A 24,773-nucleotide genomic window follows, 5' to 3' on the forward strand; every position below is an offset into this window, starting at 1 on the left:
GGGAAAAAAAATGGTTGGATGCTTGGAGTCAGGGCAAGGGAAGCAGAGAAGTTGGGGACCTGGAAAGCATATAGGCCTTCCATCATCATATTTTGAATCACTGCATTGCACTACTTGCCACCTATAATCCCTGTTAACGTTTCAGAACAGTTTAATATTCAGTTTTTAATTGCTGATGAGTGAGGATAAGTCTAGGCCTTCAAAACATTGACGTGATCTAAGTTTCATGCTTTACTCTAAGTGCTCTAGGTTAGGTCAGGAGAGAATGAATATGTGTTTGTCCTTTTGGGGGGGGAGGGGGGACACATGCAGGCTGCCTGCCTGGACTGAGGCCAACACATTGGTGATATGTAGGGGGTGCACATGCACCCCCTGAGATTGGCCATGCACCCCCTGGAAACACCAGCCACAAAACCAGAAGTGCACTTCTGGTTCCGCCACTGGTGATTTGGGGCTTGGCAATCAGCCACTGGGGGACCCCCCCTTCCACACCCCCGGTCAGCAATCATGGTTGGGGGCACTCCCAGCAGGCTCCCCCAGCCAGGCCATCCCTGAATGGCTACTGGGCACAGCCTAGCACCCCTCCCCCTTTCTCCTGCAGCAGCAGCCACAGGCATGGCAACTGCTGGCACGCAGCAGAGACAATCCTGCTTAACCAAGCCTGGCTCCAGTCCTGTGTGAGCTGGTGCAGCCCCAAGGAGCAGGACTGGAGCGAGGCAGCCCTTTCAACCCCCCTCCCTCCACCAAACCACCCAGCAGCAGGTACCTGCAGCCCTGCACTGTGACAGGGGAAGGGGCATCCATAGAAGGAAGGATTGGGCCTCTCAGAGCTCTGGTCAACTCCAGGCAGCAGCAGCAGGCACCTGCCACGCTTGCTGCAATCACGATTGTTGTAATCATGATGGGTGCCTGCTGCCTCCACCTTCAGAGCACCTCTTTTCCCATGGTGCCTGGGGATACCTGCACCTGTTGTCGGGCACCTACTGTCAGGCGCCTTCCATTCCCACAGCTCCAACAAGCCTGATCCATCCTTCTGCAAACCCCTCCCTCCTGCTTCCAGGCCTAGGGGCATTGTATAAAGATAGAGAAATACTGAGCTACAGATGCGCCCCGTCCCTTCCTCCCTCCCTACTTCCCTTCCCCCTGCCTGTGGCGGACAGCTCGGAGCAGCTGAGCACAACTGAGTTCCAGCTCGCCTCCCTGTGAGGGGGGTTAGTGGGGTGCCGCAAAGCAGCCGGGGATGCTGGTTGACAGCAACCAAATTTGAGTTGGGAGAGGATCTGGTACAGAAGTTTGATAGACCAGTCTAACCTAAATCACTTAGGTCTGATACTACATCTATCCCGGTCTATCTTAGACCAGATTCCGCCAGTTTTAAACTGGGCTATGTGCACGGGACTTTGTTGGGTTATGGGTTTAGACTGGTTTCTGGTCACTTATGCCAGTATAAGTGTAACATCTGCCTCACCTCTGTGAAACATCCACCTTTGGGCTGAGTGTTTCTGTTTCATCCAGTTACCAGGTAAGTTTTAGGAAAGCTGGAGCAAAATTCTTTAGTTATTATGTGATATGAAAAGACGACAAAACGGTCATCCGATTTTTAAATATTCTTGTAACAGAGAATTTCAAGGTAGCCAGGGGAAGGAGCAGTGCATCTAGTTTTGGTAACTGGTATGGATGACAATAAGATGTTCAGTTTCATTATTACGCTATTTTTGTTGCTTCTGTTTTTAAGTGAAATGGAACATACGGCACACTTATGGCCTTAATAGTCCCTTGAGGCTTTGTGCACATTCCACATTTGCCAGGCCATGCTTTTGATAAATGTGCTAAAGACTTCAGAGATTTATTCATAACAGCTTCCTTCCCTCTAAGTAGTTTGTAGTGTACTGAGCATAATGCAATAAATAAACTTTATTCGGTGTATTAACTTGCATGAAAACTTCCCATATTCTAGCCTGTCTCAGTTATTCTGACTTCCCTTGTTTTTATTTTGAATTAACTAACTACTCCTTCCTGGTTTGGGAGATTTTTATCTCTTAACTAAATTTCCGCTCTTCCTTATCATAAATTTTGAAGGTGACAAATTGGTCCTAAAACCACTTATTGTGACAGTTCATTAGTTATGCTCTTTTACTCATCTGAAATGTTTCCATTCACAATTGTTAGCCTCTGTTTGATTTCTATGTCAATTCGCCCACCACTCAAAGCTACTCATACCCTCAACACTACTGATTGACCTTCTACTTTGTGGTTCTGCACTAAAGCTCTTCTAAAAACTCACATCAATAATATTTATGGTTCTGTCCCATCAGCACTTTTTCTTATTACATCTACAAAGCCTATATTTTTTTTAACCATCTTCTATCTCCAAAACTGCAGTGTTTCTCCTTTAAAAACTGTAACAAGTCTGTTCATATCTGTTAACTAAATAGCAGGAAACAAGCCTCCTAAGGGACTACTACACAACTTATTTTTGTTTCTCTTCCTGTGTTTTTTAAAATTTTTTTCTTAATATATGTTATAACTATTATATTTGATTAGTGCAGAGAGTTGCTGTCTTTCAGATAAAGTATTAGAAAAAGATTGATTTAAACTGCACTTGTAGAAAGGATGTTGAGGGGCTTGTGGAGAACATGAGTTTCCTGGTTTATAATAAACTTTTAAAACCCCAATCTTGCACATACTTATGCATCTGCTTAACTTTATACATGAGTGGTTCATTTTCTTCTGTGTAAAGTTAAGCATGTGCGTAAGCATTTGAAGTATTGATTAATTTGAGACTGAGCCTTTATCTGTCAGAAGATATCAACTTTAATTATTTTCTGGTATCTATTTTGCAGAATAATTCTATTCTTCCAGGATGAGGTTGAGTGATTTTCTGTGCGTGTCTCTCCCCCATCGTGGGTTGCTTTTTATAGACAGCTCAAGATGTTTTTGTTTCAAAGCTTAGATTAGTAAAGATAAATGCATTTATTTATATCAGTTTGCACAGTGACCTTATGCCAGTATGTTGGGGTGGTTTATTTTGGCAGTGTTAACAACCCTTACCAGGCTGGGGATGAGCTGTTTAAAGACTTAAAGGAAAATTTGATGGTGGTCCATCTTAATGACAGGGGGAAAAGAGGGGTGGGAGTTGGAAGGAAAGTATTCCCCTGAGTGCTCTGTCCTCACGTTAGTATGATTCTCTTTGGTTCTGTATTCATAGACTGAAATGGTTCTTTTTAAATCTCTGTTTAAAACACACACACACACACACACACACACACACGAATGATTGTAGTTCTTAAAAAGGGTCCTGAGAGAACCCTAGAAAAGTTGCCTTTTTGTTTCCCTTCAGGAGAAAAGTTCTGTGGTCAGAAATACAGATGGTAGGTTCAGGGCATAACAAAGTAAGACGAGCACAATAAGCCTTTTATCTTTCTAAAAAGCTTTTCAGTCCATATGGAAAAAAAACTTCTATTTTCCTCCAAAAAGAAGTTGTATCAAATATATTTATATACGTGTCAAATGTAGCCTAGTCACAGGAGGTACTGAAACTAGCAGAGCAAAATGTTGCAGAAGGAAGTTGAAAACAGAAAGAATGCTGAACTCAGCCACAAAAAATATTTTTCCCCATCACTTTTGAAAGAGCAAGCCCAGATATTAGCAGTTACAAATCAGAGTGCATAAAGAGGTGGCATAGAATCAACCCCTTGACATTGTTACTTGGTTGTTTGAACATGTCTTCCAATTTGTTATTTTATATTTGTAGTATATGTGAGTTTAACATATATTTTTGTTAAACATGCTGGCCAAGTTTTGTTCTGTGTTGCACTGAGGTCAGGAGCATTGCAGAAGTATGAGGGGGAAAGAATTTAGCCCATTACCTTGAAAGTACCTTCTAGTATGTAGATTCCTTGGGCTAGATCCTAGTGAAAGCTGCACCCATTAGACCAGGTATAAATCCTCTACTACTTTCTGACAGCATGTGTATGAGGGAGAGGAAGGAATGACATTTGCATATCATGTATATTGTAGGGAATGAACTACTTGGAAGAACGTCGCTTGGTGCATCGTGACCTGGCTGCCAGAAATGTCCTTGTTAAAACTCCTCAACATGTGAAGATCACTGATTTTGGATTGGCAAAACTACTTGGTGCTGATGAGAAAGAGTACCATGCAGAAGGAGGCAAAGTAAGAAGGATCAGAGGACCATCTGTTATGTGCTTACTAGCTGCTGAAGTTGTACTTGTGTATAAATCTTGATTTGAAAAATGAGAGGAGCAACGTGTGGTATTTTCAAAAGTGCTCCCTTGGAAACTGGTGAGAGTCCACTAACTTTTTAATGGAAAGAGAATGGTAGTCCAATGATGAACACTTGAAAATACCACCCATTATGTCTGGGAAAAGGCAAGATTCGTTTTGAAAAACATAAACCCTGTCTGAATTCTGTAGTGTAGCCAACACCAGTAATGAGGTATAGTTTATGAACAGAATGGGAATACTATATATTTATATCTGAAGAAAGGCCTCTCTTCAACACGTCTTTATGGTGGAGAAGCTGCTTGTGAATGTTATGGAGACCATAAATGGAAACCATATGAGTTCAGAGTGAACTTCATTGTACTGCCTGGGAGTGAATTTGTATCCTGTTGCGGTATAAGAAGTTTTTTTTTGTTTGTTTTTTTTAAAGCATAAAAATTCCTCTAAGAATTTTTTTTTTTTTAATTAAATCATTAGAAATATTCCTGTTAAGCAAAATACTATATGAGTTCTCAGGCTCTGAGTGAACCACCAAAATGATGATGTTAACTCCCTGAGAATCACAGGCTGCTTACCATATATCTGAGATTTTCAGCCTACAACCAAATTGTTGGTATGAAAAATTCACTGTGATTTGTAGTAGAATTACTTCTAGATTTGGGATAGGGACCTATAGCTTAATTGTAAATCTTTCTAGGTTCCGATTAAATGGATGGCCTTGGAGTCAATTTTACACCGCATTTATACCCATCAAAGTGATGTCTGGAGTTATGGTGAGTCAAAAAACATGGCTGCAATGAATTTAAAGGTGTGAGAAAATGTGTAGGTTTTGTTAATGACATTATGCAAACTATCACTTTTTTTTCCTTTCTTTCCACTCTCTTCAGTATCAAAATGATGGAAAATTTGAATGGGCCAAATCTAAACTGCTTAATTGGGTGGTGCATATGGTTATCTGTCAATATGATTATCACTTCTCTAAGAAAAACACAATCAAGCAGTGGGTTCTTTTTTGGTCAGGAGGGTGGCAGCTGCACTTTGGTGAAGGGCAGATTTAGCATTAAGAAATAACTAAGCCACCTAATAATGTAACAACAAAGAATGAGAAATTCAAATATTGTCACCTATACACACATCAACATCAGCTCGTGGTCTCACCTGGAACACCTAGAAATCATTGCCTTCCTGAGTTTCATGAAAAAGCAAGTGGCACCAAACTTTTGTACACAATATTTTATATGGAATAAGTAGACTAATGGCCTTTGAACTTAAGCATCTAGAAATCTCAGCTGGAATTGGCTGGATAAAGGTTTAATAGCCAGGTAGATAAGTTGAATTTAGGGTTTGAATGCCCTTTAATATGTAGGCCTATAGGTATTTTCGAATTTGGTTCAAAGGGAGGCAATGAAATCCAGTCTTTTACAACCACAGCAAATCAAATTCTTAAACACCATTCTCCCTTTATGTAGGAAGATACAGTACCTGCTTTTAATGGAGATCATATCTGATAATTTAGCGTATATAGTATACTTCCGGGCATTGGCCAACCTCTAATGAAGAGCAGCTAGGAAGAATCTTGTCTTGGAGGCAGCTCTTTCTTTAGATGACATTCTAGGGTATCCTGAACCTTTTTGGGAAGCATTTAGCATGGACCACTCTGGTAAGATGGAAACATTTAGAAGGACTCCAGGACTGACCGTTTGTGGCCTTTCTTCTGTCCTTATTAACTCATTTACACACATTTTCTTCCCACTCCAAATTCTGCTTCAGGTCCCAATCAAATGACCCACAGCTGGAAAAAAAAATCAGGGACTAATTGATGTGCTAGAGTAAAATATTTGGAAGTAGTTAATTTAGTATATGTTCAAACAAAAGGCAATTTTGTTTTGTTTCCAAAGAGATTATTTGATGCAAAACCTTAAATTGTTATTTAGCTTTTTTTGTCAAAATGAATCACTTGAAAATAGCGATATCTATGAGAGAGAACATTCCCAATCTCTCAGAACTGATGATAAATGGATAATCCATGAGTGTCCCTTTAGAGAGCCTCGCCAACTCTCAAGATGAATGCCTCCATTTTCCCATTCTGTTCCTACGCCAGATAAATGAGTTCCACTCTGGGAACATCATGATTTCTAGCTGACCTGATGTGCTTTTATCACTGCCCTTTCTTCTGCCCTACAGGTGTCACAGTCTGGGAATTAATGACATTTGGATCAAAGCCTTACGATGGGATTCCAGCCAGTGAAATTTCATCCATCTTGGAGAAAGGCGAGCGTTTGCCTCAGCCTCCAATCTGTACCATTGATGTGTATATGATCATGGTCAAGTGTGAGTTCAGTTCTTATACATGCATATGTATAACCCATAGGAATAAGAAAGAGGATGGTTACAGTTTATATGTTTGCAGAATGCATTGTTCATGTGGCTCACCTGAAAGTATAGCTTTGCATTGTAGGAAAAGAATGGTGTCCCTGTAGTATGTTCAGCTATCACATGCTATCTATTATGTTACACAGCTGCTATCATAGCTGCTACAATGCAACTCCATGATTCTGTAGCAATATCAATATAGCAGAACTACTGCAAGTTTCATCATGCTTCATCCTGGGTCAAAAATAGGGTGATTTAGCTAACCTGTGTTGCTGCAGGCTCCTGCAACTCTCACACCACCACTTTGACAGATGAAATGTATGTTTACACATATACTGACGTTGTTTCCACACCTGAGTTGCAGAGTATGTTTGAGGACATTCACAAGCTGCCCACTAGATGGCATTTAAGTACTTCAATAATCAAGCAAAATGCACAAATTCCTGAGAGTGACTAGTTTTTTTCTTTGAATTAAAGTTTACAGCTTAGTTGGTTAGAGCATGGTGCTAATAACACCAAGGTTGCAGATTTAATCCCCAGTTGGACTCGATGATCTCTTGAGGTCCCTTCCAGCCTACTCCTCTGTGATCTTTGATCTATAATCTAATGTTATGACTCATCCACAAAGGAGCAGCCTGCTCAAATGAGCATCTGATTTATCTAATAGAGAAACTAAAATTACTGGCTAATCTTATAGCCTCCCCTAATGCATGACAATAAAACATTTCTATAAATGCCATGCAGAAAAAGCCCTGACAGTGATATCTTAATCCCAGGACTTCAAATTATGCTAGTTCTACAAAAATTAAATTTAGTAAAGATAATCCAGGTGAATAAAAATAAAGATTTCAACCACAATTTTTGAAGTAAGTTATCAGCCAAGTAAAATTAATGTTTTTAATGAAATCTAGACATACCAAAGGATTCAACTCTGTTCCCATCGAAAGCAACTAATAGCCAAGCTGTTCTCTTTTAAAACCCAAGCTCAATGTTACCTTATCCTGGAAGCACCTAAAATCTATAAGCACCTTATCAACGCTAAAATTCCCCGTGCTTCTCATTCTGCTTCTGTGTATACCCTCCTTAGTCTTAACTAGATTGAGCAGATGGTCATTTTGTCTCATGCCTAGTATTTGAATCCAAGTACAACCAGGCCTTCTCTGTCTGTCTGTCTCACCTGAGTGAAAGTGTAGAAGGCATTTTCAGGACATGCCTTATGGACCAATCTCCTCAGAAAGTGCTGCGGCAACCTCCTTTTCCTTTAAAACATGGTGGTGGTATTCATCCCAAAGTAACTCAAAGAAAGTTCAAGTCCTTCCTTTGCCAGAAGGGTTTCTGACTTGCATCTTCACCTTTCTGGGGGAAGTGCCCTAATCACAATGGCATGAATGACTGGTGCCTCCTGAGACTGGGTGTGGGGGGCGCCATGGCGGCAAGCAAGGACCAACCACAGATGCTGGCAACGGTACAAGCAGCAGTGAGCAGGGACCACCCTCAGATGCGGTGGGGGGGAGGTGCTGATGAGCGACGGCGGAATCAGAGACGAGTGGGGGGTGAGCAGCGACTGCCTGCGGAAGCCAGCATTGGCCAGTCTCAGTGGGGGCACGTGCTCCCCCACGCGTTGCCTATACACAATGGTATATGCTGTTTGGGAGACAGGCACCCTCCAATTGAAGCTATGCCACTTTGCCTAAAATAAAATTCGTTGAGTCGGAGGGAGAACAAGAGGGAATGTGGCTATCTAGCTTAGTGGCTGGGGCACACACCTGTAAGAGAAGTGAGTTGCGGGTTCCAGTCCCTGCTCAGAAAGTGTTTCTGTATTTTTATCCTATGACTGCTTTATGTAAAATACATCACTTCTCCTTGGAATTGGTAACCTGCTCCCTCCCCTGCTTGCCAGATTTTGTGGATGCTGTTTGGAAGTGCATGGCCATTGTTTAGAGAGCATAAGCAACTTTTCACTCCAAAATGATGTTTTGTTCAGAAATTCAGCTTTTTTTTAATTTTAGAAAAAGGTTAAAGGCATCCCCAAAATGATTTTTTTTAACACATGGAATAAAATTGTTTTATTGAACCAAAACAAGATATTTTTGGTGTTTTGTTTCAGCTAGAGAGAAAATATTTTTAGGCTGAACTAAAAACACTTTTCAGTTTGGCCAGCAAAGCGAGAAATCAGTTTCCATGCAGCTTTGCTCCTACAGCCCTGTCCAGAGCATTTGCATGAGATTTGCACGTCTATAAATCAGAGCAGAATTGAGCCGATAGTGAGGAAGGGAGGAACCTGCCCGACCCTCATTGTGGATCTGAAATTGAAATAGCCTCCATGGTTCCCAGTGTGTGGGGTGAGGAGCACTGGGGATTTGCCTGGCATTGGATTCCCAGCCTGTCTCCAGTCACCTCTACACCATTCCCTTTTCTGACCTGCTAGCTGCTTTGGGCTCTCCTCTTTATTACTTTGGTGTAGGGGGCTAGATTTCCCTCTAATCAATGTTTATGGAGTCTCTGAATCCAGTGGTGTGTTAGCAAGCCTACACACTTGAGACAAATTTTGGACTCGGTGGCTCTCAGAGATGTTCTTGGCTCTTAAAGAGAGCAAAGTTAAAGGAGGTTTCTCCCAGCAGGTCAAAGCTATGCAAGCAATCTTTCTACAATATCTGTTAGTTATTTGGTTTTAAGGGATGAGTCGGGGGGGGGGGGGGTGTTGTTCAGAAATGCCAGGAACAAAGTGGGGAAAAAAAGGCGGATGTAAATCAACTCCCTCATTGTCATGGCTTGATGGAAGTTCTTCCCAGGTCACAGACACCATACAGTTCCTTGCCCATTTAAAATTCTCCCCCGTTTTGGTTTCTGAGGTAATGTTATTTGTGTGTTGTTTTCCATGTCATCCTTTTAGGCTGGATGATTGATGCCGACAGCCGCCCAAAGTTTCGGGAGCTGATTGCCGAGTTCTCCAAAATGGCTCGAGACCCCCAGCGTTATCTTGTTATACAGGTATTGATTACACATAAAACAGACTTTCTTTTCCAAAGGAACCAGGATCTCTAACAGCCAGTTAGAAGGACATTCATGTGTAATAACAGGAAATGTAAAATAATAATAATACATGGGGTGCTTGGAGATAAACATATCGAAAATCCTGATTCCTTGACCAAATATAAAAAGAAGGCAGACCAAGTGAACTCAGCAATCTGTGTTCATGATAGTCTTTTGCATAAAGAAACCTACAACACCATATTGATTTGTTCTGCCTACTTGTCTAATCTGTTTCCAAGATATTGCAATAAAATCTTAAGTTTATTAGTATTCACTTAAAAGAACAGAGTAAATATGGTGGTGATGGGAAAGAATCTAATAATGTCCAAGTGTTCCATCTTCCTTAGAATCAGCAGAATTAGACCTATTAAACCATTTAGTCCAGTGGTGCTCAGGCTTTCAACCCGATGGGCTAGTTAAGTGGCATGGGGCCAGTTTGCGAGTCAGATTGGACCCTGCACGCTAGGATCGGGTGCACAGGGCAGCACGGAACCCCAGAGACCAACCTGCATGGAGCTTCACAGACTGGATGACAGTGGTGCCAGGGACCAGATCTGGCCCAGAGCTGCGGGTTGGGCAACCCTGATTTAGCCCATTCTTCTGTCAGTGCAGTGTTGCTCTGTGCTATTTGTTTGCTGATGTTGATGTTCAAAGAGAAACTGCTTCAGACAACATCAGCAGTCACAGTAGAGACCTCAAATAGTCTCTGCACTTGGTGTAAGACAAAAAAACCCAGAGCAGACTTCTTAGCATGTTCTGTGGAATTACTAAGAAATTTCACAAAATGTGTTATTTGCTAACATAACAAGATTGAAAAATGCACTGTGAGGTGCTTTGCTCACAACCATACTTTAAGTTGTGATTTACTGGAACTCGTCAGAACTAGAAATACTTACTTGGACCTGCATCTGTGTTTTCAAAACTAATCATTTTTTCCCAAGAATATATTCCTGTCCAAGATTATGATGAGCCATGTTGCAATCCTGAGAAGAGGGTAGATATTGAAGGTTTTTATAACATAGGTATTCTAGACCAAAAACTTAAGGTCCAAACTCCCTGAATAATCTAGCTCAGTGGCACCAACCAGTGGATCTCGATCCACCGGTAGATCTCAGAGCCTCTTGGAGTAGATCCGAGGCTGGGATCAGGGGCTGAGTGCTCGTGTGCATGCACATGCCCCAGCTTAGCGGGTCAGTGCGTGGGGGAGGGAAGGGACAGAGGCTAGATCAAGGCCCCTGTGGTGAGGGACAGTGCCACAGAGGCAGGAGCAGGGGTAAATTGAATGGAGCCCCAGCCAGGTGGGAATCACCTGCTGGGGAGGCGCGCCCCCAAATAATTTTGTCTCCCTCTGCCTTGATCTGCCCCACCTTCCCTCCCCCACAGACTTAACAGAGGCAGGTGGTGGCGGCTCACAGTAGGTCTTGGGTTGCTTTTAAATGCCAAAGGTGATTTCCTACTTTAAAAAATTGGAGACCACTGATATAGATAAATCTGGATAAACAGATGCCAGTTTTGCAGCATCTTCTAAGAGCATGCTTTCTTACCAAGGGGTAGGGAAGGGGAGGGGGCTGTTCAGTTATGGGACAACTTTATGAAGGTGTCCAGGATACTACTTGCACTCTGGTTTATTTGACAGGGAGATGAAAGAATGCACTTGCCAAGTCCTACAGATTCGAAGTTTTATCGCACCTTGATGGAAGAGGAGGACATGGAAGATGTTGTTGATGCAGATGAGTACCTCATTCCACAGCAGGGATTCTTCAACAGCCCTTCAATATCCCGGGCTCCCCTCTTGAGCTCATTGGTACAAAACATCTTGTCTATGCACATAAACCAAACATTTTAGAATTAGTATTGCCCAAATAGTAAAATAATTTTCTCTCTCAAAATAATTTTCTTTCCTTCTTATTTCTAGAGTGCCACCAGCAACAATTCAACCACAACCTGCATTGATAGAAATGGGGTAAGTGTGAGCAGCTAGTTTGGGGGGTCCTTCCCCTCTTCTGTATCCAGGCTCCTTCAGATCAACCCTTGTGAAATAATATCCATTCAATTTTTGTTTTCTTTTCCCATACTTCTTAACTAGCAAGGGCATCCAGTGAGAGAAGACAGCTTTGTCCAGCGGTACAGTTCAGACCCAACTGGTGTTTTCTTGGACAGGAGCATAGATGATGGCTTCCTGGCTGCCCCTGGTGAGTACATCTGTTGGGCTTTGTATCCTCGGGTTTTATTTATTGGCAAGCAGAGTAATTCACAAGGAGGTCACCTGCCTCTCTTTCAGATCTTTGTGGATCCTTGATGATCTATTGCTTATCTTTTCTTCTGACAGCAAGAGAAGTGTTATTCAGCATCCTTAAGAATCCCCACTTTTTCCACTTTTTTTCCTTCACCTTTTCTCATAGCTTCTGACCATTTACCTAATGATTCCACCAATCTGATTACTATTTCTTATTCTAGGTGTGCTATGTGTGTGCACGTGATATGATTTTCTACTAATCATGCATTTCAGAAAACCTTCCAAGAACCCTTTTTTCCATTCCTAACTGTTTTTATTGTAGGAACTTTGCATAGATGGTAATTCTGCCAATTTCAAAGCAGAAATCAGTGCAAGCAGAACCAATGGGACAATGGAATAGAGTAGGGTTATGTATGCAGAGTTTCATATGTACTTATATAATTGGCAGGAATCTGAAATGGTTGACTTTAAAAGAGCAGTATAGTGTCGCATGTTGATCCTTTAGTAGAACTATATATTTGCATTGCAAAACCTGTTTGAAAGCAGATGCTTCCAACAAAACTTCCCGGCTAAAATATCAGAACAATACCAGGGACCAAGCCATACATACATCACTATAATCAGCAGCTAGATCCCTGAAGTTATTCTCACGTTTCAATCTCCAAGCCCTTGACTAGTGCTGTTTAATGGAACTTCCTGCGTTTGGCGCTATTTTGGAATCTTGATGAAAATCTAGAGGGACTTTGTAGGCTGTTGCCTAAAACGATTATGCCTTGACATGATTAAAACTATATGTCAAGCCATTGGAATGACTTTATTATTTATATGTCTTCATTTTCTTCCTCTCTCTTTTCATTTCAGAATATGTAAATCAGTCGATCCCCCCAAAACCACCTGCCTCTCTGGTACAGAATCCAATCTACAACAATTTCTTGCTCCCAGCAGATTCAAAGCCCTCTACAGACTCAAGATGTCAGAATTCCCACAGCACAGCAGTGGACAACCCAGAATATCTCAACACAAACCAGTCTCCTTTTGCCAAAACGATTTTTGAGAGCTCCCCTTATTGGGAACAAACTGCCAATCACCAAATAAATCTGGACAACCCTGACTACCAGCAGGACTTTTTACCTAAGGAAACAAAGCCTAATGGCCTGTTTAAAGTTCCTGCAGCAGAAAATCCTGAATACTTAAGGGTAGCAGCACCAAAAAGTGAATATATTGAAGCCTCAGCATGACCACAGAGAATCCCATCTTGCAGTAATAAGAATGGAAATCCAGGTGAATACTCTGACTGCTGCAAGATATTAACAGGTAGAACAGTATCCACAATGCACGCTTTTTCCTTTCAAGCATGTGGGCTGAATTCACCAAGCTCATTTTACAGCATAAGGTGGGCCTTTTCTTGCCCATTTCCATACGTAACTTAGGCACATACCATCCACTTGTATGCATGTTGGGATAAAGCAAAGACTTATGCAAATAAGAAATTGCAGGAACATTCCTTCTGTTTTCAAATGGTAGCATTATAAAAAGCCATTTGGGGATGAATTTTAAGAGCTGTCCTCATTGTAAAGTTGAATTCCTTTCTACAGTGCACATTTTTTTGTAAACTTTTCTATCAGGAGTTTTTTGGATCTCTGAGAAGATCACAAGCTTATACTGTTGGACTGTTGTATGACCTTCAGATAGCCAGAAAAAGAAAAGAGCAAGACATTATTTAATATGGTAAGAAGAGTTTTGCAAAACTTTTGGAACATAAATAGTTGTTCCAAGTCATTGTACCTTGGATATTGGCTCCATTTCCTGCTTCTTCATACAACCAGGGAGAAGAAAACATCTGGGAGAACTGGGGAGATTCTGCTCAGTAAGGTGTTTTTTAATGGAACAGGTTGGATGGCAGCCCACATTCCCTACTGACCACTACTGTTGAAAACCAACAGGGAGAACTCAGCACATAGAAGAGTTGCTTATTAAGTACTTGCTAGGTTATTGTCTGTAAGGTGAATACCATGCTTTCAGTCTGTTCCATTGTTTAGCTCTAGACTTGTCAAACATTACACTTTTTATAAATGGTACTTTTAAAGATGTTGCTGAAACTGAAAAATGAAGAACCAAATTCCCTTCGATTCAAACTTTATTGGGCAAACTTGCTAAATGTCAAGGAAATGCAAAAAGTTTGTAAGTGGAATCATCAGCAAGACAGCAAGTGATTAGAATACAAATGGGCAAAATTTAAACTTGGCATGGACAAAAATGCAAAAAATTTGGCCCAGGAAATAAGTTGTTTTTTGTTTTTTTTTTAAAGTAGCTCAAACAATGAATCCTTTTCTTGTAAAAATAAATGGGTAAAGAAAGGATTTAAAAATGTGCGAGCATTATTATTTAATTTTGTAGTTATTGTTTATTATTATTATTATTATTATTATTATTATTAAAAAATAACCCCATTGCAGAGGAAAGCCAATAGCTGAGGCACAACAGGGGAACAGCTTGTCACTTAGTTATCTACCATGTTAAGCTCTCCCTGTCCTGGGAATGGAAGGAATCAGAGAAACAACGAGAATATACCTCAAAACATTTGATCTATTTGACTCTTCTGTAATGTAAGGCTAGAGAAAATTCTAAAGGAGTCTGTCTCCTTTGATAATCCCAGCACAAATATCTAATGGTCACAGTGGAATAGTCAGTCATTCCAGGTAAATATTTGTCTTGATAAGAAAAATATACCTTCTATTGATTTTGTATATAAAACTTACTATACCAGAAGCTACCAAGATTACCAGAAGCTTCTTTTATTGTGAATAGGCTGGGAGGGAGAACTACTTCCAGAACTACTGGAAACTTGTCAGTACTTTTTGTTAATGTTTTTCCATATCTTCTTTGAAAGGAGTAGGGAAAAATAATACTTAAAGCACTGATTCCAAGAATAATAGTAATATGGAGACATCTCCCACCTAATTTGGAAAACACTACAACCCACTGCAATACTGTTGATCTGTAAAACTGTAGGAAACTGTCAGATTATACCATGAATATAAATTGAATTGTCCTGTTTTGCAGAATACTGAAGTGTAGCTTTGCACTGATAACCTGCACAGATGCAGTAAAATGTCAGTAACAATCCAGAATCTGGTACAAGAAAGGAAATATGGTTGAAATTCATGTGTTGTGTCCTATCCTTAGGTATATCCCTCTCACAATGACTGAATCCGAATCAGAGCCTTACAGGGAATGCAATGTCTCACTTTGATTCTTTAATGCTTATTTAAAGCATTAAATAAAATTCTGCTCTCCAATACAAATTTACACTTGTATATCTGAGAACAAAATTCAGTGAATTGTGTTGTGAAAATGCAATAGATGCGTGTGTCAAGACATCTTCTTTTTTCATTAACAGTCTCATACGGTAAGGATAGACACGCATGAAAGATTGTAACAGAAGCCATAAACAGTTAATTAGTATGCTAAATTTATTGCATCTCCCAGCAATATAGCATAATACAATATTATGTATTTCATTATAGAGTCTTTACTATACCACAGAAGGATTAAGGGTTAAAAATGTTATTTAAAAACAATACACACTTAAGATGTAGCACAATTTTAGCAGCATTATGTAGCATGGAAACTATATAATACAGGTTAACCTCCCTGTACTTTTCAACAAGGATTTTATAACATAGCTACCTTGAAATCTGAATCATGTAACTCTGTTTATTCAGAGTTTCAGAAATTTAAAGTTGGGTTGTTTGTCTTTTAATTTATATTTTTTAAATCAGAAAGTTGATATATATATATATATATATATATGCTACCTTCTCATGCAAGTATTCTCTCTAGTTTATGAACTATCAATGTATGTCTTGACTCCAAGCTTACAAACTAGTAATATTTTAAAACAATGTTAATAAATAAGTATCAAATAAGCCATGATTTTTCTAATAGGCAGCTCATCACTAACTTGAAAGTAGCAAGTATATTAGTGTCAGCTCAGCTTCCTTGCATTAAATCAAGACTCTCTGGGCATTTGTATACATGCTTGCACTGCAGCACTGGGAGTTCTAAAGGCACGCGGTGCTTCAGCGCATGCATTTGTATAAAGGGTGACATGTTCATCAGTGCTGAGAAAATGGCAGCAGCACGGTTTTGAACTAAAATACAGCAGAGGTGTTTCAGTTAAAAAATGCACCACCATCATTTTCTCAGCACTGACTCACATTTTGCTGTTTATACAAATGCATGTGATGCAGCGCCGGGTGCATCAGGTCACATGCGGAGCAGACTTAATTAATCGAGTCTGTTCTGACATGCTGGATCTCCATGCCCCCCTCCCTCCCTTGCTACGCTGCATACCCAGACACCCCTGCTGCTGCACAGCACACCCCTACTATTGCTCCCTGTGCCTCCCTGCTGCAAACCATGCTCCCATGCCCCAACTTGTCCTTAGCTTCCCAGCTGTGAGCTTCCCCACTCCACCAAGGCACTCAGGCATGCTGGGCTACAGGCTCCCCCAGCACTGACAGCTCTGCTGTGCTACCTTTCCCTCTTGGGCAGGGGCAGGACCAATAAGGAGATGCTGGAGAGAGCGGGATCCTGGACACCTCAGCTACTGTTGTAGCCGGAGCAATGGGGGGGGAGCAGCAGCCAGGTAATGTCCGGGGGGGGGCACTGCAATTTAATCCCTTGTGGGCCAGCAGTTAGACATCTCTGTATGAAACCATTTCTAATGCTATTTAAGAATATTATTGTAACTAAATGGTGTAAATGATCGTTTTTTGTACTTAAGCACAACAGTGGTGCCAAGCAGGGATCCTGCTTAGAACCATAGGTAACTGAAAGGATAAAAGGTGGCTACGGACCCACTTCACAGTTATGGGATTTTGCTAGATGTGCTGTTCTGTGAACTGTGCCCACTAGAGGGCAACAATAAGCTTAAATCTCTGAGTGCTGGTAAAGGAGAATGTTTTTACATTTTTAATATGGAAGCACTTCCTGATTTTGATGAGTTGGCAACGATATTGAATTGCAAGATTAGCAGAAAAGAAGCACCTCTTGTGTAAAGGTCTATTATAAATAAAACATTTTCTAAATACTAGAATTTTAGAGACCAATGCAACTTTAAGAGGTCTTGTATTGCCTGTTAACAAGAAAAAATTGCCTAAACTATGAGATCCTGCAGACCACAACAGATTTTGTAGAATTCCACGTCAGAAGTGTTTTGAAAAACATCACCACCAATAAATTTCAATGTAGGGAGGAATGCTGCTGGAGAGGACTATATGTACTTGATATTTCACAACTGATAACAATTCAAATATTTTTAAAATAATTTCACAGTAAAACCATACACACAGAGATCATTACAAATTCTGATCAACTGCAGAATGCCAAGTAATCCAACCTAAAGTCAGAATTGTTGCATCATTTTAGTCTTGTTCAGCGTTCTTTGCACACTGCCTAGCTTAGATTGGCTTGAAATTGCTTTGTTTGAACTAGGAGAGTTGGGAAGGGAAATGTGGTTAAAGTGAATTCACTGCCAAGTTTGATGCCTTAGGCTGCAAACAGACTCATAGATTCATAGATGTTAGGGTCGGAAGGAACCTCAATAGATCATCGAGTCCGACCCCCTGCATAAGCAGGAAAGAGTGCTGGGTCTAGATGACCCCAGGTAGATGCTCATCTAACCTTCTCTTGAAGACCCCCAGGGTAGGGGAGAGCACCACCTCCCTTGGGAGCCCGTTCCAGACCTTGGCCACTCGAACTGTGAAGAAGTTCTTCCTAATGTCCAATCTAAATCTGCTTTCTGCTAGCTTGTGGCCATTGTTTCTAGTAACCCCCGGGGGCGCCTTGGTGAATAAAAACCCACCAATTCCCTTCTGTGCCCCCGTGATGAACTTAAAGGCAGCCACAAGGTCGCCTCTCAACCTTCTCTTGTGGAGGCTGAAAAGGTCCAGTTTCTCTAGTCTCTCCTCGTAGGGCTTGAAACATCTCATTTATCCCAGGATAAATCCTAAAACAGTTTACTAGCTAAGAAGTACTAACAGTTTATCCAAGGATATTGCAGACTACATCCTGGGATTACATCAAATGGTAGAAAAGCAGTGCTGCATTCAGCCACTCACTAAACTGTGATCAGAAGGACAGCACGTACATGCCAATCCTGGGATATGAGTCAAACAAGTTGAGCACTTCATATTGGAGAGTATCTGAGATATCTTGAGTCTGAGCGTGACTCATGATTATGTCAGCAAGACATTTTGCATTTCCTGACAAGCATGCATTTTTCAGAGTAAAATTCAACATCTGCTATAGCACACAAGCTGCTACCTCTTCAATGTCAGTGGTTAAAACTGCTCTAGCTTTTTTCTTTTACATTTCTCTGTGAGAAAACATTTTAATTGAGACAAAGTAATCACATGTATTTGTATTCCCCCTTCTTACTGAAAATGTACACTAATGAAACCTTAAACTCTGTATAATAACACTGCCAAGCATGACATGTTTTATAGTGCTGTTAGATCACCACTAAACCAGACTTTTTGTATTGAAATCCTGGCTTTCTACCTTTGTTTCCTCAGTGTGTTTGGTTTCTTCTCCGCTCAAACTTACAACTTGTTAAGAAGACTTCAAAAAAAAAATGAAATAGGGGAAAAAAAGAATTTATATAAAAGAAAAACAAGATATCTTTTAATAGCTTTTTAAACAGGCTGCATTAGGACCAAAGATAGAATGTCTTATTTTATTGCTTTAAATTAACTGACTGTAAATTCCACAACATTTTGTCTAGGAGAGTGGGGAAGAACAGGTCCCTGGTGCTAGCCCTGCCACAGAATATGCAGGAAGTTCTGCTACAAGGTGTGGGTCTCGGCATGAAAACAGACTTGCCATACAAATGCAGTCTGGAGAATTGGGACCATATAAGACTTGTGCCAAATCTGGAGCCTTGACTCAATTTTGCCTTAAAAAAATCTACTCTGAAGAAAAAAACCCTTTCATTGAATTTAATGGGATGTTTGTCCAATTAAGGACTTGAGTGAAAAATGAATGAAGTTGGCTTTGGCTCATTGTCAGGCAAAATATAGATTTGCAGAGGATGAGTGATTTAGATCACTGCTTTTTAGGTATGTGGGCAGACAATAAGACTAGAGACTTGCAAGCATGTTTTTGGCTAAATATTAATGATGGGGGAGCTCAAAACATGAACATTTCATGAGAAACTTCTGTTTCCCTGCCATTGCTTCTGCCTGCTTTGGATGCTGTACACAATTTGAGGGCTCCTACTTCTCATTAACCCTATGGACTCAGAATTATAGTTGTAATTTTCTATTAATATTAATGGCAGTCAGTGCGCATATATCCTTTATCCACCTAAATGGAAATCGGTACTTACATGGTTCAGAAGGATGGAATATTCTTAGGCTCTGACATAGTCGAGGCACAGCAATCACTCAGCAATATCTTAATTAAGGAAAAACGTTTTTTAAGACATAAAAAGAGAATCTGGAACATAGCTGCCAAAAACCACATAATATATTGAGCCAAATCTTGGTCCCACTAAAGCCAATGGAGAAATGCCTTAAGCCAGACTGCGGTCATTTATGTTTTGCTGTTTTCTACATCTTGCCCTTACCCTTTTCTAACTTCATTGTGGTAAAAGAAGGGCAAGGGGGTGAGGATATGGGTGTGACACGAAGGAAAATATGCCACCTCATTGTAACACCTCTCTACTAGTTTCATGAGGGATTTATCTACATGTAACAATCAGTGTAACCATCTTAACCCTCCCAGTTGTGCTGGAGTTTGCCCAAAACATCCTTTTAATATTCTATAATCCATCTGATGGGTGGAGATTTTCCAAAGCTATCAGTGTTGCTCTGACAGTTTGTAAAAGGGGTTGTGTGAAACCGAGAGGCCTGTGATAGCTGGGGCTTATGTACCTAACTCTGTACCCACTGAAATCAATAGGAGTTTTAGCACTGTGTTTGTACTGCATCAAAGCACAATGAAACTAATGTTAAATGGTTTTGAAAATCCTTCCTTCCCACTACACATAGAGATCCTATGGATCCAATGCCCATTTTAAGCTGGTCTTTAATAATGCAATCAACTGAGCATAAGGAATAATGTCTTGGTTTTAACATACTCTTAAGCAATATCTCTATGGGTATAGATGGTACCTTTCAATAATTGTAAAAGTTTTCCAACTATGGAAGCACTATTTGTACAAATAAACACTGTCTTTTTATATGGTTTCATGATTTATACTATTGATTAAAGATTGTTTGTATATTGAGCGATAAAAAATAAGGTGTATATTATTCTTTTAAATTGTTTTTAATTTTTGAAGCGCATTTATTGTAATATACTGTTGCACTGGGGGAGGATCATGTTGGCTGGTTTGTAGGGTAATTATCTGTGGATGAGTTAATGGTAAAGGTTCTTTACTGATAGACTTTGAAATGTAAAATGGTGTCACCATGGGGATTTATCCAGAGCCTAGTGAAGCTAATAACATAAGGTACCTACTCTCCCTCTAGTACTTTTTAGCTCCCCTTCTGCCCATTTTTTACTATTGGAGTTTCATAGTGTGAGATATGATACCAGCTACTGTAGATGCAATAAGAAACCCCAGCTGATGCTTATCAAGGTGTTGGTGAAATGTACCCTCCTGAAATGGAGAGCCGTATCTCATTTTAATTTTTCCACAAGCATAGATACCAAATCAAAGCAACCCCTTGCTTTGAAGTTCTTAGGGTATTTTGCTGTTGGCCATTTATAAGTTAGGTACAATTGTGAGTTGTACAACAGAAGTGCAAGGTGAGGGGGTATAAATACATTTAAGAAAACTACAATCACTAAAAGATTTCTGTACATAGGGAATTACATAAGAAAATAGAGAAAAAGAAAGTAAAGGGAATAAAATGTAGAACCTACCACACTAAGCAAGAGTAAAATGGGTCGTGTAACAAAGCAATGAAATCTGTATGCTAATACAGTAAGGAGAAGATGTGCCTGTCAGTGAAATAATGGGAACACTAGGACTGCAAAAACAATGGAAAATGCTGTCAACTAATCCTGTACAAGGAAGCCCAGGGATCTTCTATATACATGGCATTAGACAATCCAAGATGTGCAACTCTCCCCTGAGTGTAAAAAGTTGCACAGAAGGATCAAAGGATCTTAAATGTAATGGAGATTTCCATCGGATTTAGAGAAGGGAGCAAAAAGCTATTCTGTAATCCTCTAAAAGGAAAATACCTTTTTGTTGCAGAGATGGTAAAGAACAGCTAATTTGGAACTGGGATCATGAAGCACAAGATCAGCCTGGATAAGTCCCCTTTCAAATGACTTGTAATTTAAAAAAACATTTTTTTTTGGTTTATACATAAATTTTGTACACAGGAAAAAGCCACTACAGCACCTCAACATTATTTTCCTTTCATCTGATTCTTTCCAATACATAGACTGCATGCGGAACCACCTTGACATATTTTATGCAGAAACTGTCTAGTCTTAAAACACCTATTACAGAAATGTCTAATGCACATTAATGCATGATATTTTTATTTTAATAAAATTAATTGAATATACCTTTGTTGTGTGAGATTTTTCCCTTCTAGGCTACATCCAGACAAGCATATATATGTGGTATGTGGCTGTGGTGCCACATACCATGCATACAGGCGTTCCCCACATTGCTACTTTGCAATGCAGGGGGAGAGGGGTTGACCCTGGGAGGTCCAAAAAAAAGAAAAGAAAAGGGTGGCACATGTGTGACAGTGTGCACCACCCAAAACCGGAGACACACTCCAGCTGCCGGCCAGGCTTCCTGCTGCAGGAGTGCCATAGCTGCAGCTCCCGGAGGTCCCCAGGACACCAGATAAGGCTGCTGGGGCCAGCACAGTTGCCTGGAATAAGCTGCACACAAGGTGTGCCACTGTTACTTGTCACTGGGGAAACACTTTCCCACTCATCTGGATGCACCCATAGAGTTGAGAAGTTTTGGCTTGAAGGAGGAATTTCAATATATTCCAGTTTTCTCCCTATGTTAGAACAATACAACTGGACTTTATAGCACTTCATGAGAACAGAACGGAACAATTTGTAAACATTAATTTATTTTCATTGCTATCCACTGAGGCAGAAAATAGTATTTTCACCATTTTAAAGGTGTGTAAGGCGAAGCACATGGGTTGCATGATTTGATCATGGTCCGACAGAAAACTGGTGACAGTACAGAGCATACAGTCCACAGCCAAGATAGGCAAAAGCAGGAACCTGCATTTAGCATGCATGGAGAAATAGCTTGATCTTCAAGCATGTGTCCATTCGGCATGCTCCATTGACTTCTGTGACAGCATCAACTAAAGGAAATCTAAAGAATGACATAAAGTAATGGGATAATGGGAAGGACACACTACAGTGTTCAAAGTAGACTTGATAAAACACTTAGCATACAGGATAAACCAGCACTAATTTACTTGTATTCAATCTCGGATGCCTTTTCCAACTGATGTTGGACTGCAGCTACAATGGTTGAATCTTCTCGTGTCTTTGCTAACTGGAATTGGGGGTGTCCAAATTTTGGTTCCAAATCATCTCAACTTTTCTCCAGCTGTGTAATGGCATTAGTCAGTTCCTTAGTGTAAGAGAGTTCAATGGTATGCATTATCTCTAACAAATTCAATTTTTCCCTCAAAATACATGAGTGCATACAGTTTAGGTTAGCAAAGTTGGATATTAACTCATATTTCTTCTTAGTTACCTACCCCGTGTCTTCCCTTCATCAGATCTGGGCCAGCTTTCCACACAGGTGAGGTAAGCAGCAATCTCTTTCAATGGGCTCTCAAAGACAGCAAATTCCCAAAAATGAAACATATTCTTCATCAGCAATAACTGCTTTTGTTAAAGTTGGTATATTGGCTATGTTGGGAAAATTGCTCTTGGACAAAGGCACACCACAGGCAGTACTTTCTATTCAATTGTGGCAGTTCGTACTTCATTATTTAGCAGTACCTAGGGTAGCTCAAATTTGTACGTATGCACCATCAGCTAATGGTCTTCGGTGATAAAATAAACCAGGGATTTTCAACCTTTTTGGATCAGTGTACCCACAGTGGCCAGATGTGGAGCATGGGGTGGGGGGAAGAGGGGGGTGCGGCTGGATGCATACCCCAGGTTGACAACCTCTGGAAAAAACCATTATGGCTAAAATAGAAGGTCATAACCAGAGATCCCAGTTTTCCCTGATAAATCACAAGTTCTCTGATAAAAAACACGCAAATGATCCAATTAAAACCCAAAAATCTGTGATTAAAATGAAAGGCCGCCATATATATATATATATATATATATAGGTATAAGATGAACACAATGTTTTATGTATATATTTACAATTTTAAAGTAATGTGGATGCCTACCGGTGCCTCAATCGCTATAATAAAATAAATTCTAAATCACTAGAAAAATCACATGAAAAAGAAAGAAGCCAGGCTCAACAGCGACATATATTTTCTAAGCCTTTGCAAGAAACACAACTTCATTCCCCGAGGACTAAACATCTACAAACCCCTGACTACTACACACAACTCCAAATATGCTGCACAGCTATGCAGAAGAACTTCAAAGAAAATTAGAAATCATCTACTTCACCTACTGTACTCCAAAAGAGACCAACTCAGGAAGGAAATCATCATACACTACAACAACTTAAAAGATAGAAATCCATGCATGTTCCCTGACAATATACAGCGGATACAAAGAGACTATGAAAAACTTTCTACAGCATTCATCCTACATAAAAAGAAGAAATGGAATAAATTACTCCAAGAACAAGCTCCCCAGCCACAAAACAACCATCAGAGGAACAACACCAACACCTTACGACCTTCCAACCTCAGACTTGATGAAACTGCAAGCAGCAACCAACCCACAAACATTGTCAATCTCTCCACACACACGCTTACCAAAACTGAAAAATCTGTCCTTTCTAAAGGCCTAAATTTCTGTCCAGAAAAATGCCCTAATAAAATACTTCAATGTGGAGAACTAGAAGAATTCTTCCGACGCCTGCGCCTCAAAGAATATTTCCACGACCGAACTGAACCCACTCCCAACAACAACTCATCCTCTGACATCATTCAAGAAAAGATCAATGCCAAAAAACCCCCCAAAAAATCAGATTGGACACCTCGCAGTGGACGAAACCATAACCTTGACCGCTACATTGACTACTTCAGGGAAAGAATGAACAATGAAATAATCAGCAACACGCACCACCACAACAACCTCTCTCTACCAGAGAAAAAGGCCATAGAATCTCTAAGATCTAACCACCAAATAGTAATAAAACCAGCAGATAAAGGAGGAGCCATAGTCATCCTAAATCATGAGGATTACATAAAGGAAGCCAACAGATAGCTCTCTGACACCACCTACTACAAAGAAGTACAAGAAGATCCTACTCCCCTTTTCACCAAAAAACTCAACAATACCATCAAATCATTTCCACCGAGATTACAAGAAAAACTACAGACCTTGATCCCCCCACTACCTAACCTGGGGACTTTTTACATGCTCCCTAAAATCCACAAACAAGGGAACCCTGGCAGACCTATCATATCCAACCATGGGACCCTAACTGAGGAAATATCAGGTTTTGTTGAATCCATCCTAAAACCGCTTGTCACCCACAGAGCAAGTTTTGTACAAGACTACAGACTTTCTACAGAAACTTAAAAACATAGACCACCTTCCCAGCAACACACTCCTAGCCACCATGGACGTTACCAGCCTATACACCAACATCCCACACCAGGATGGCATCCATGCCTGCCTTACATATCTACAGGAACAAGATTACAACCGAGAATACAGACCCAAA

General features: G+C 40.4%; 1 protein-coding gene across 1 annotated transcript in view; it reads left to right on the forward strand.

Annotated features, from left to right (window-relative positions):
* EGFR (epidermal growth factor receptor) overlaps positions 1 to 21,480 on the forward strand; it is a 235,064-nt gene extending 213,584 nt beyond the window's left edge. Inside the window, exons 21-28 of the mRNA XM_059728641.1 lie at positions 4,021 to 4,176; positions 4,943 to 5,018; positions 6,430 to 6,576; positions 9,512 to 9,609; positions 11,288 to 11,455; positions 11,567 to 11,614; positions 11,738 to 11,843; positions 12,749 to 21,480. Of these exons, the coding sequence (XP_059584624.1) occupies positions 4,021 to 4,176; positions 4,943 to 5,018; positions 6,430 to 6,576; positions 9,512 to 9,609; positions 11,288 to 11,455; positions 11,567 to 11,614; positions 11,738 to 11,843; positions 12,749 to 13,125 (1,176 nt within the window). The 3' untranslated portion in view covers positions 13,126 to 21,480. The remainder of the gene's footprint in view (positions 1 to 4,020; positions 4,177 to 4,942; positions 5,019 to 6,429; positions 6,577 to 9,511; positions 9,610 to 11,287; positions 11,456 to 11,566; positions 11,615 to 11,737; positions 11,844 to 12,748) is intronic.
* Positions 21,481 to 24,773: the final 3,293 nt, after the last annotated feature.

This window comes from Alligator mississippiensis, chromosome 5 (genome assembly GCF_030867095.1).
Source record: "Alligator mississippiensis isolate rAllMis1 chromosome 5, rAllMis1, whole genome shotgun sequence".
In the NCBI taxonomy this organism is placed as follows: Eukaryota; Metazoa; Chordata; order Crocodylia; family Alligatoridae; genus Alligator; species Alligator mississippiensis.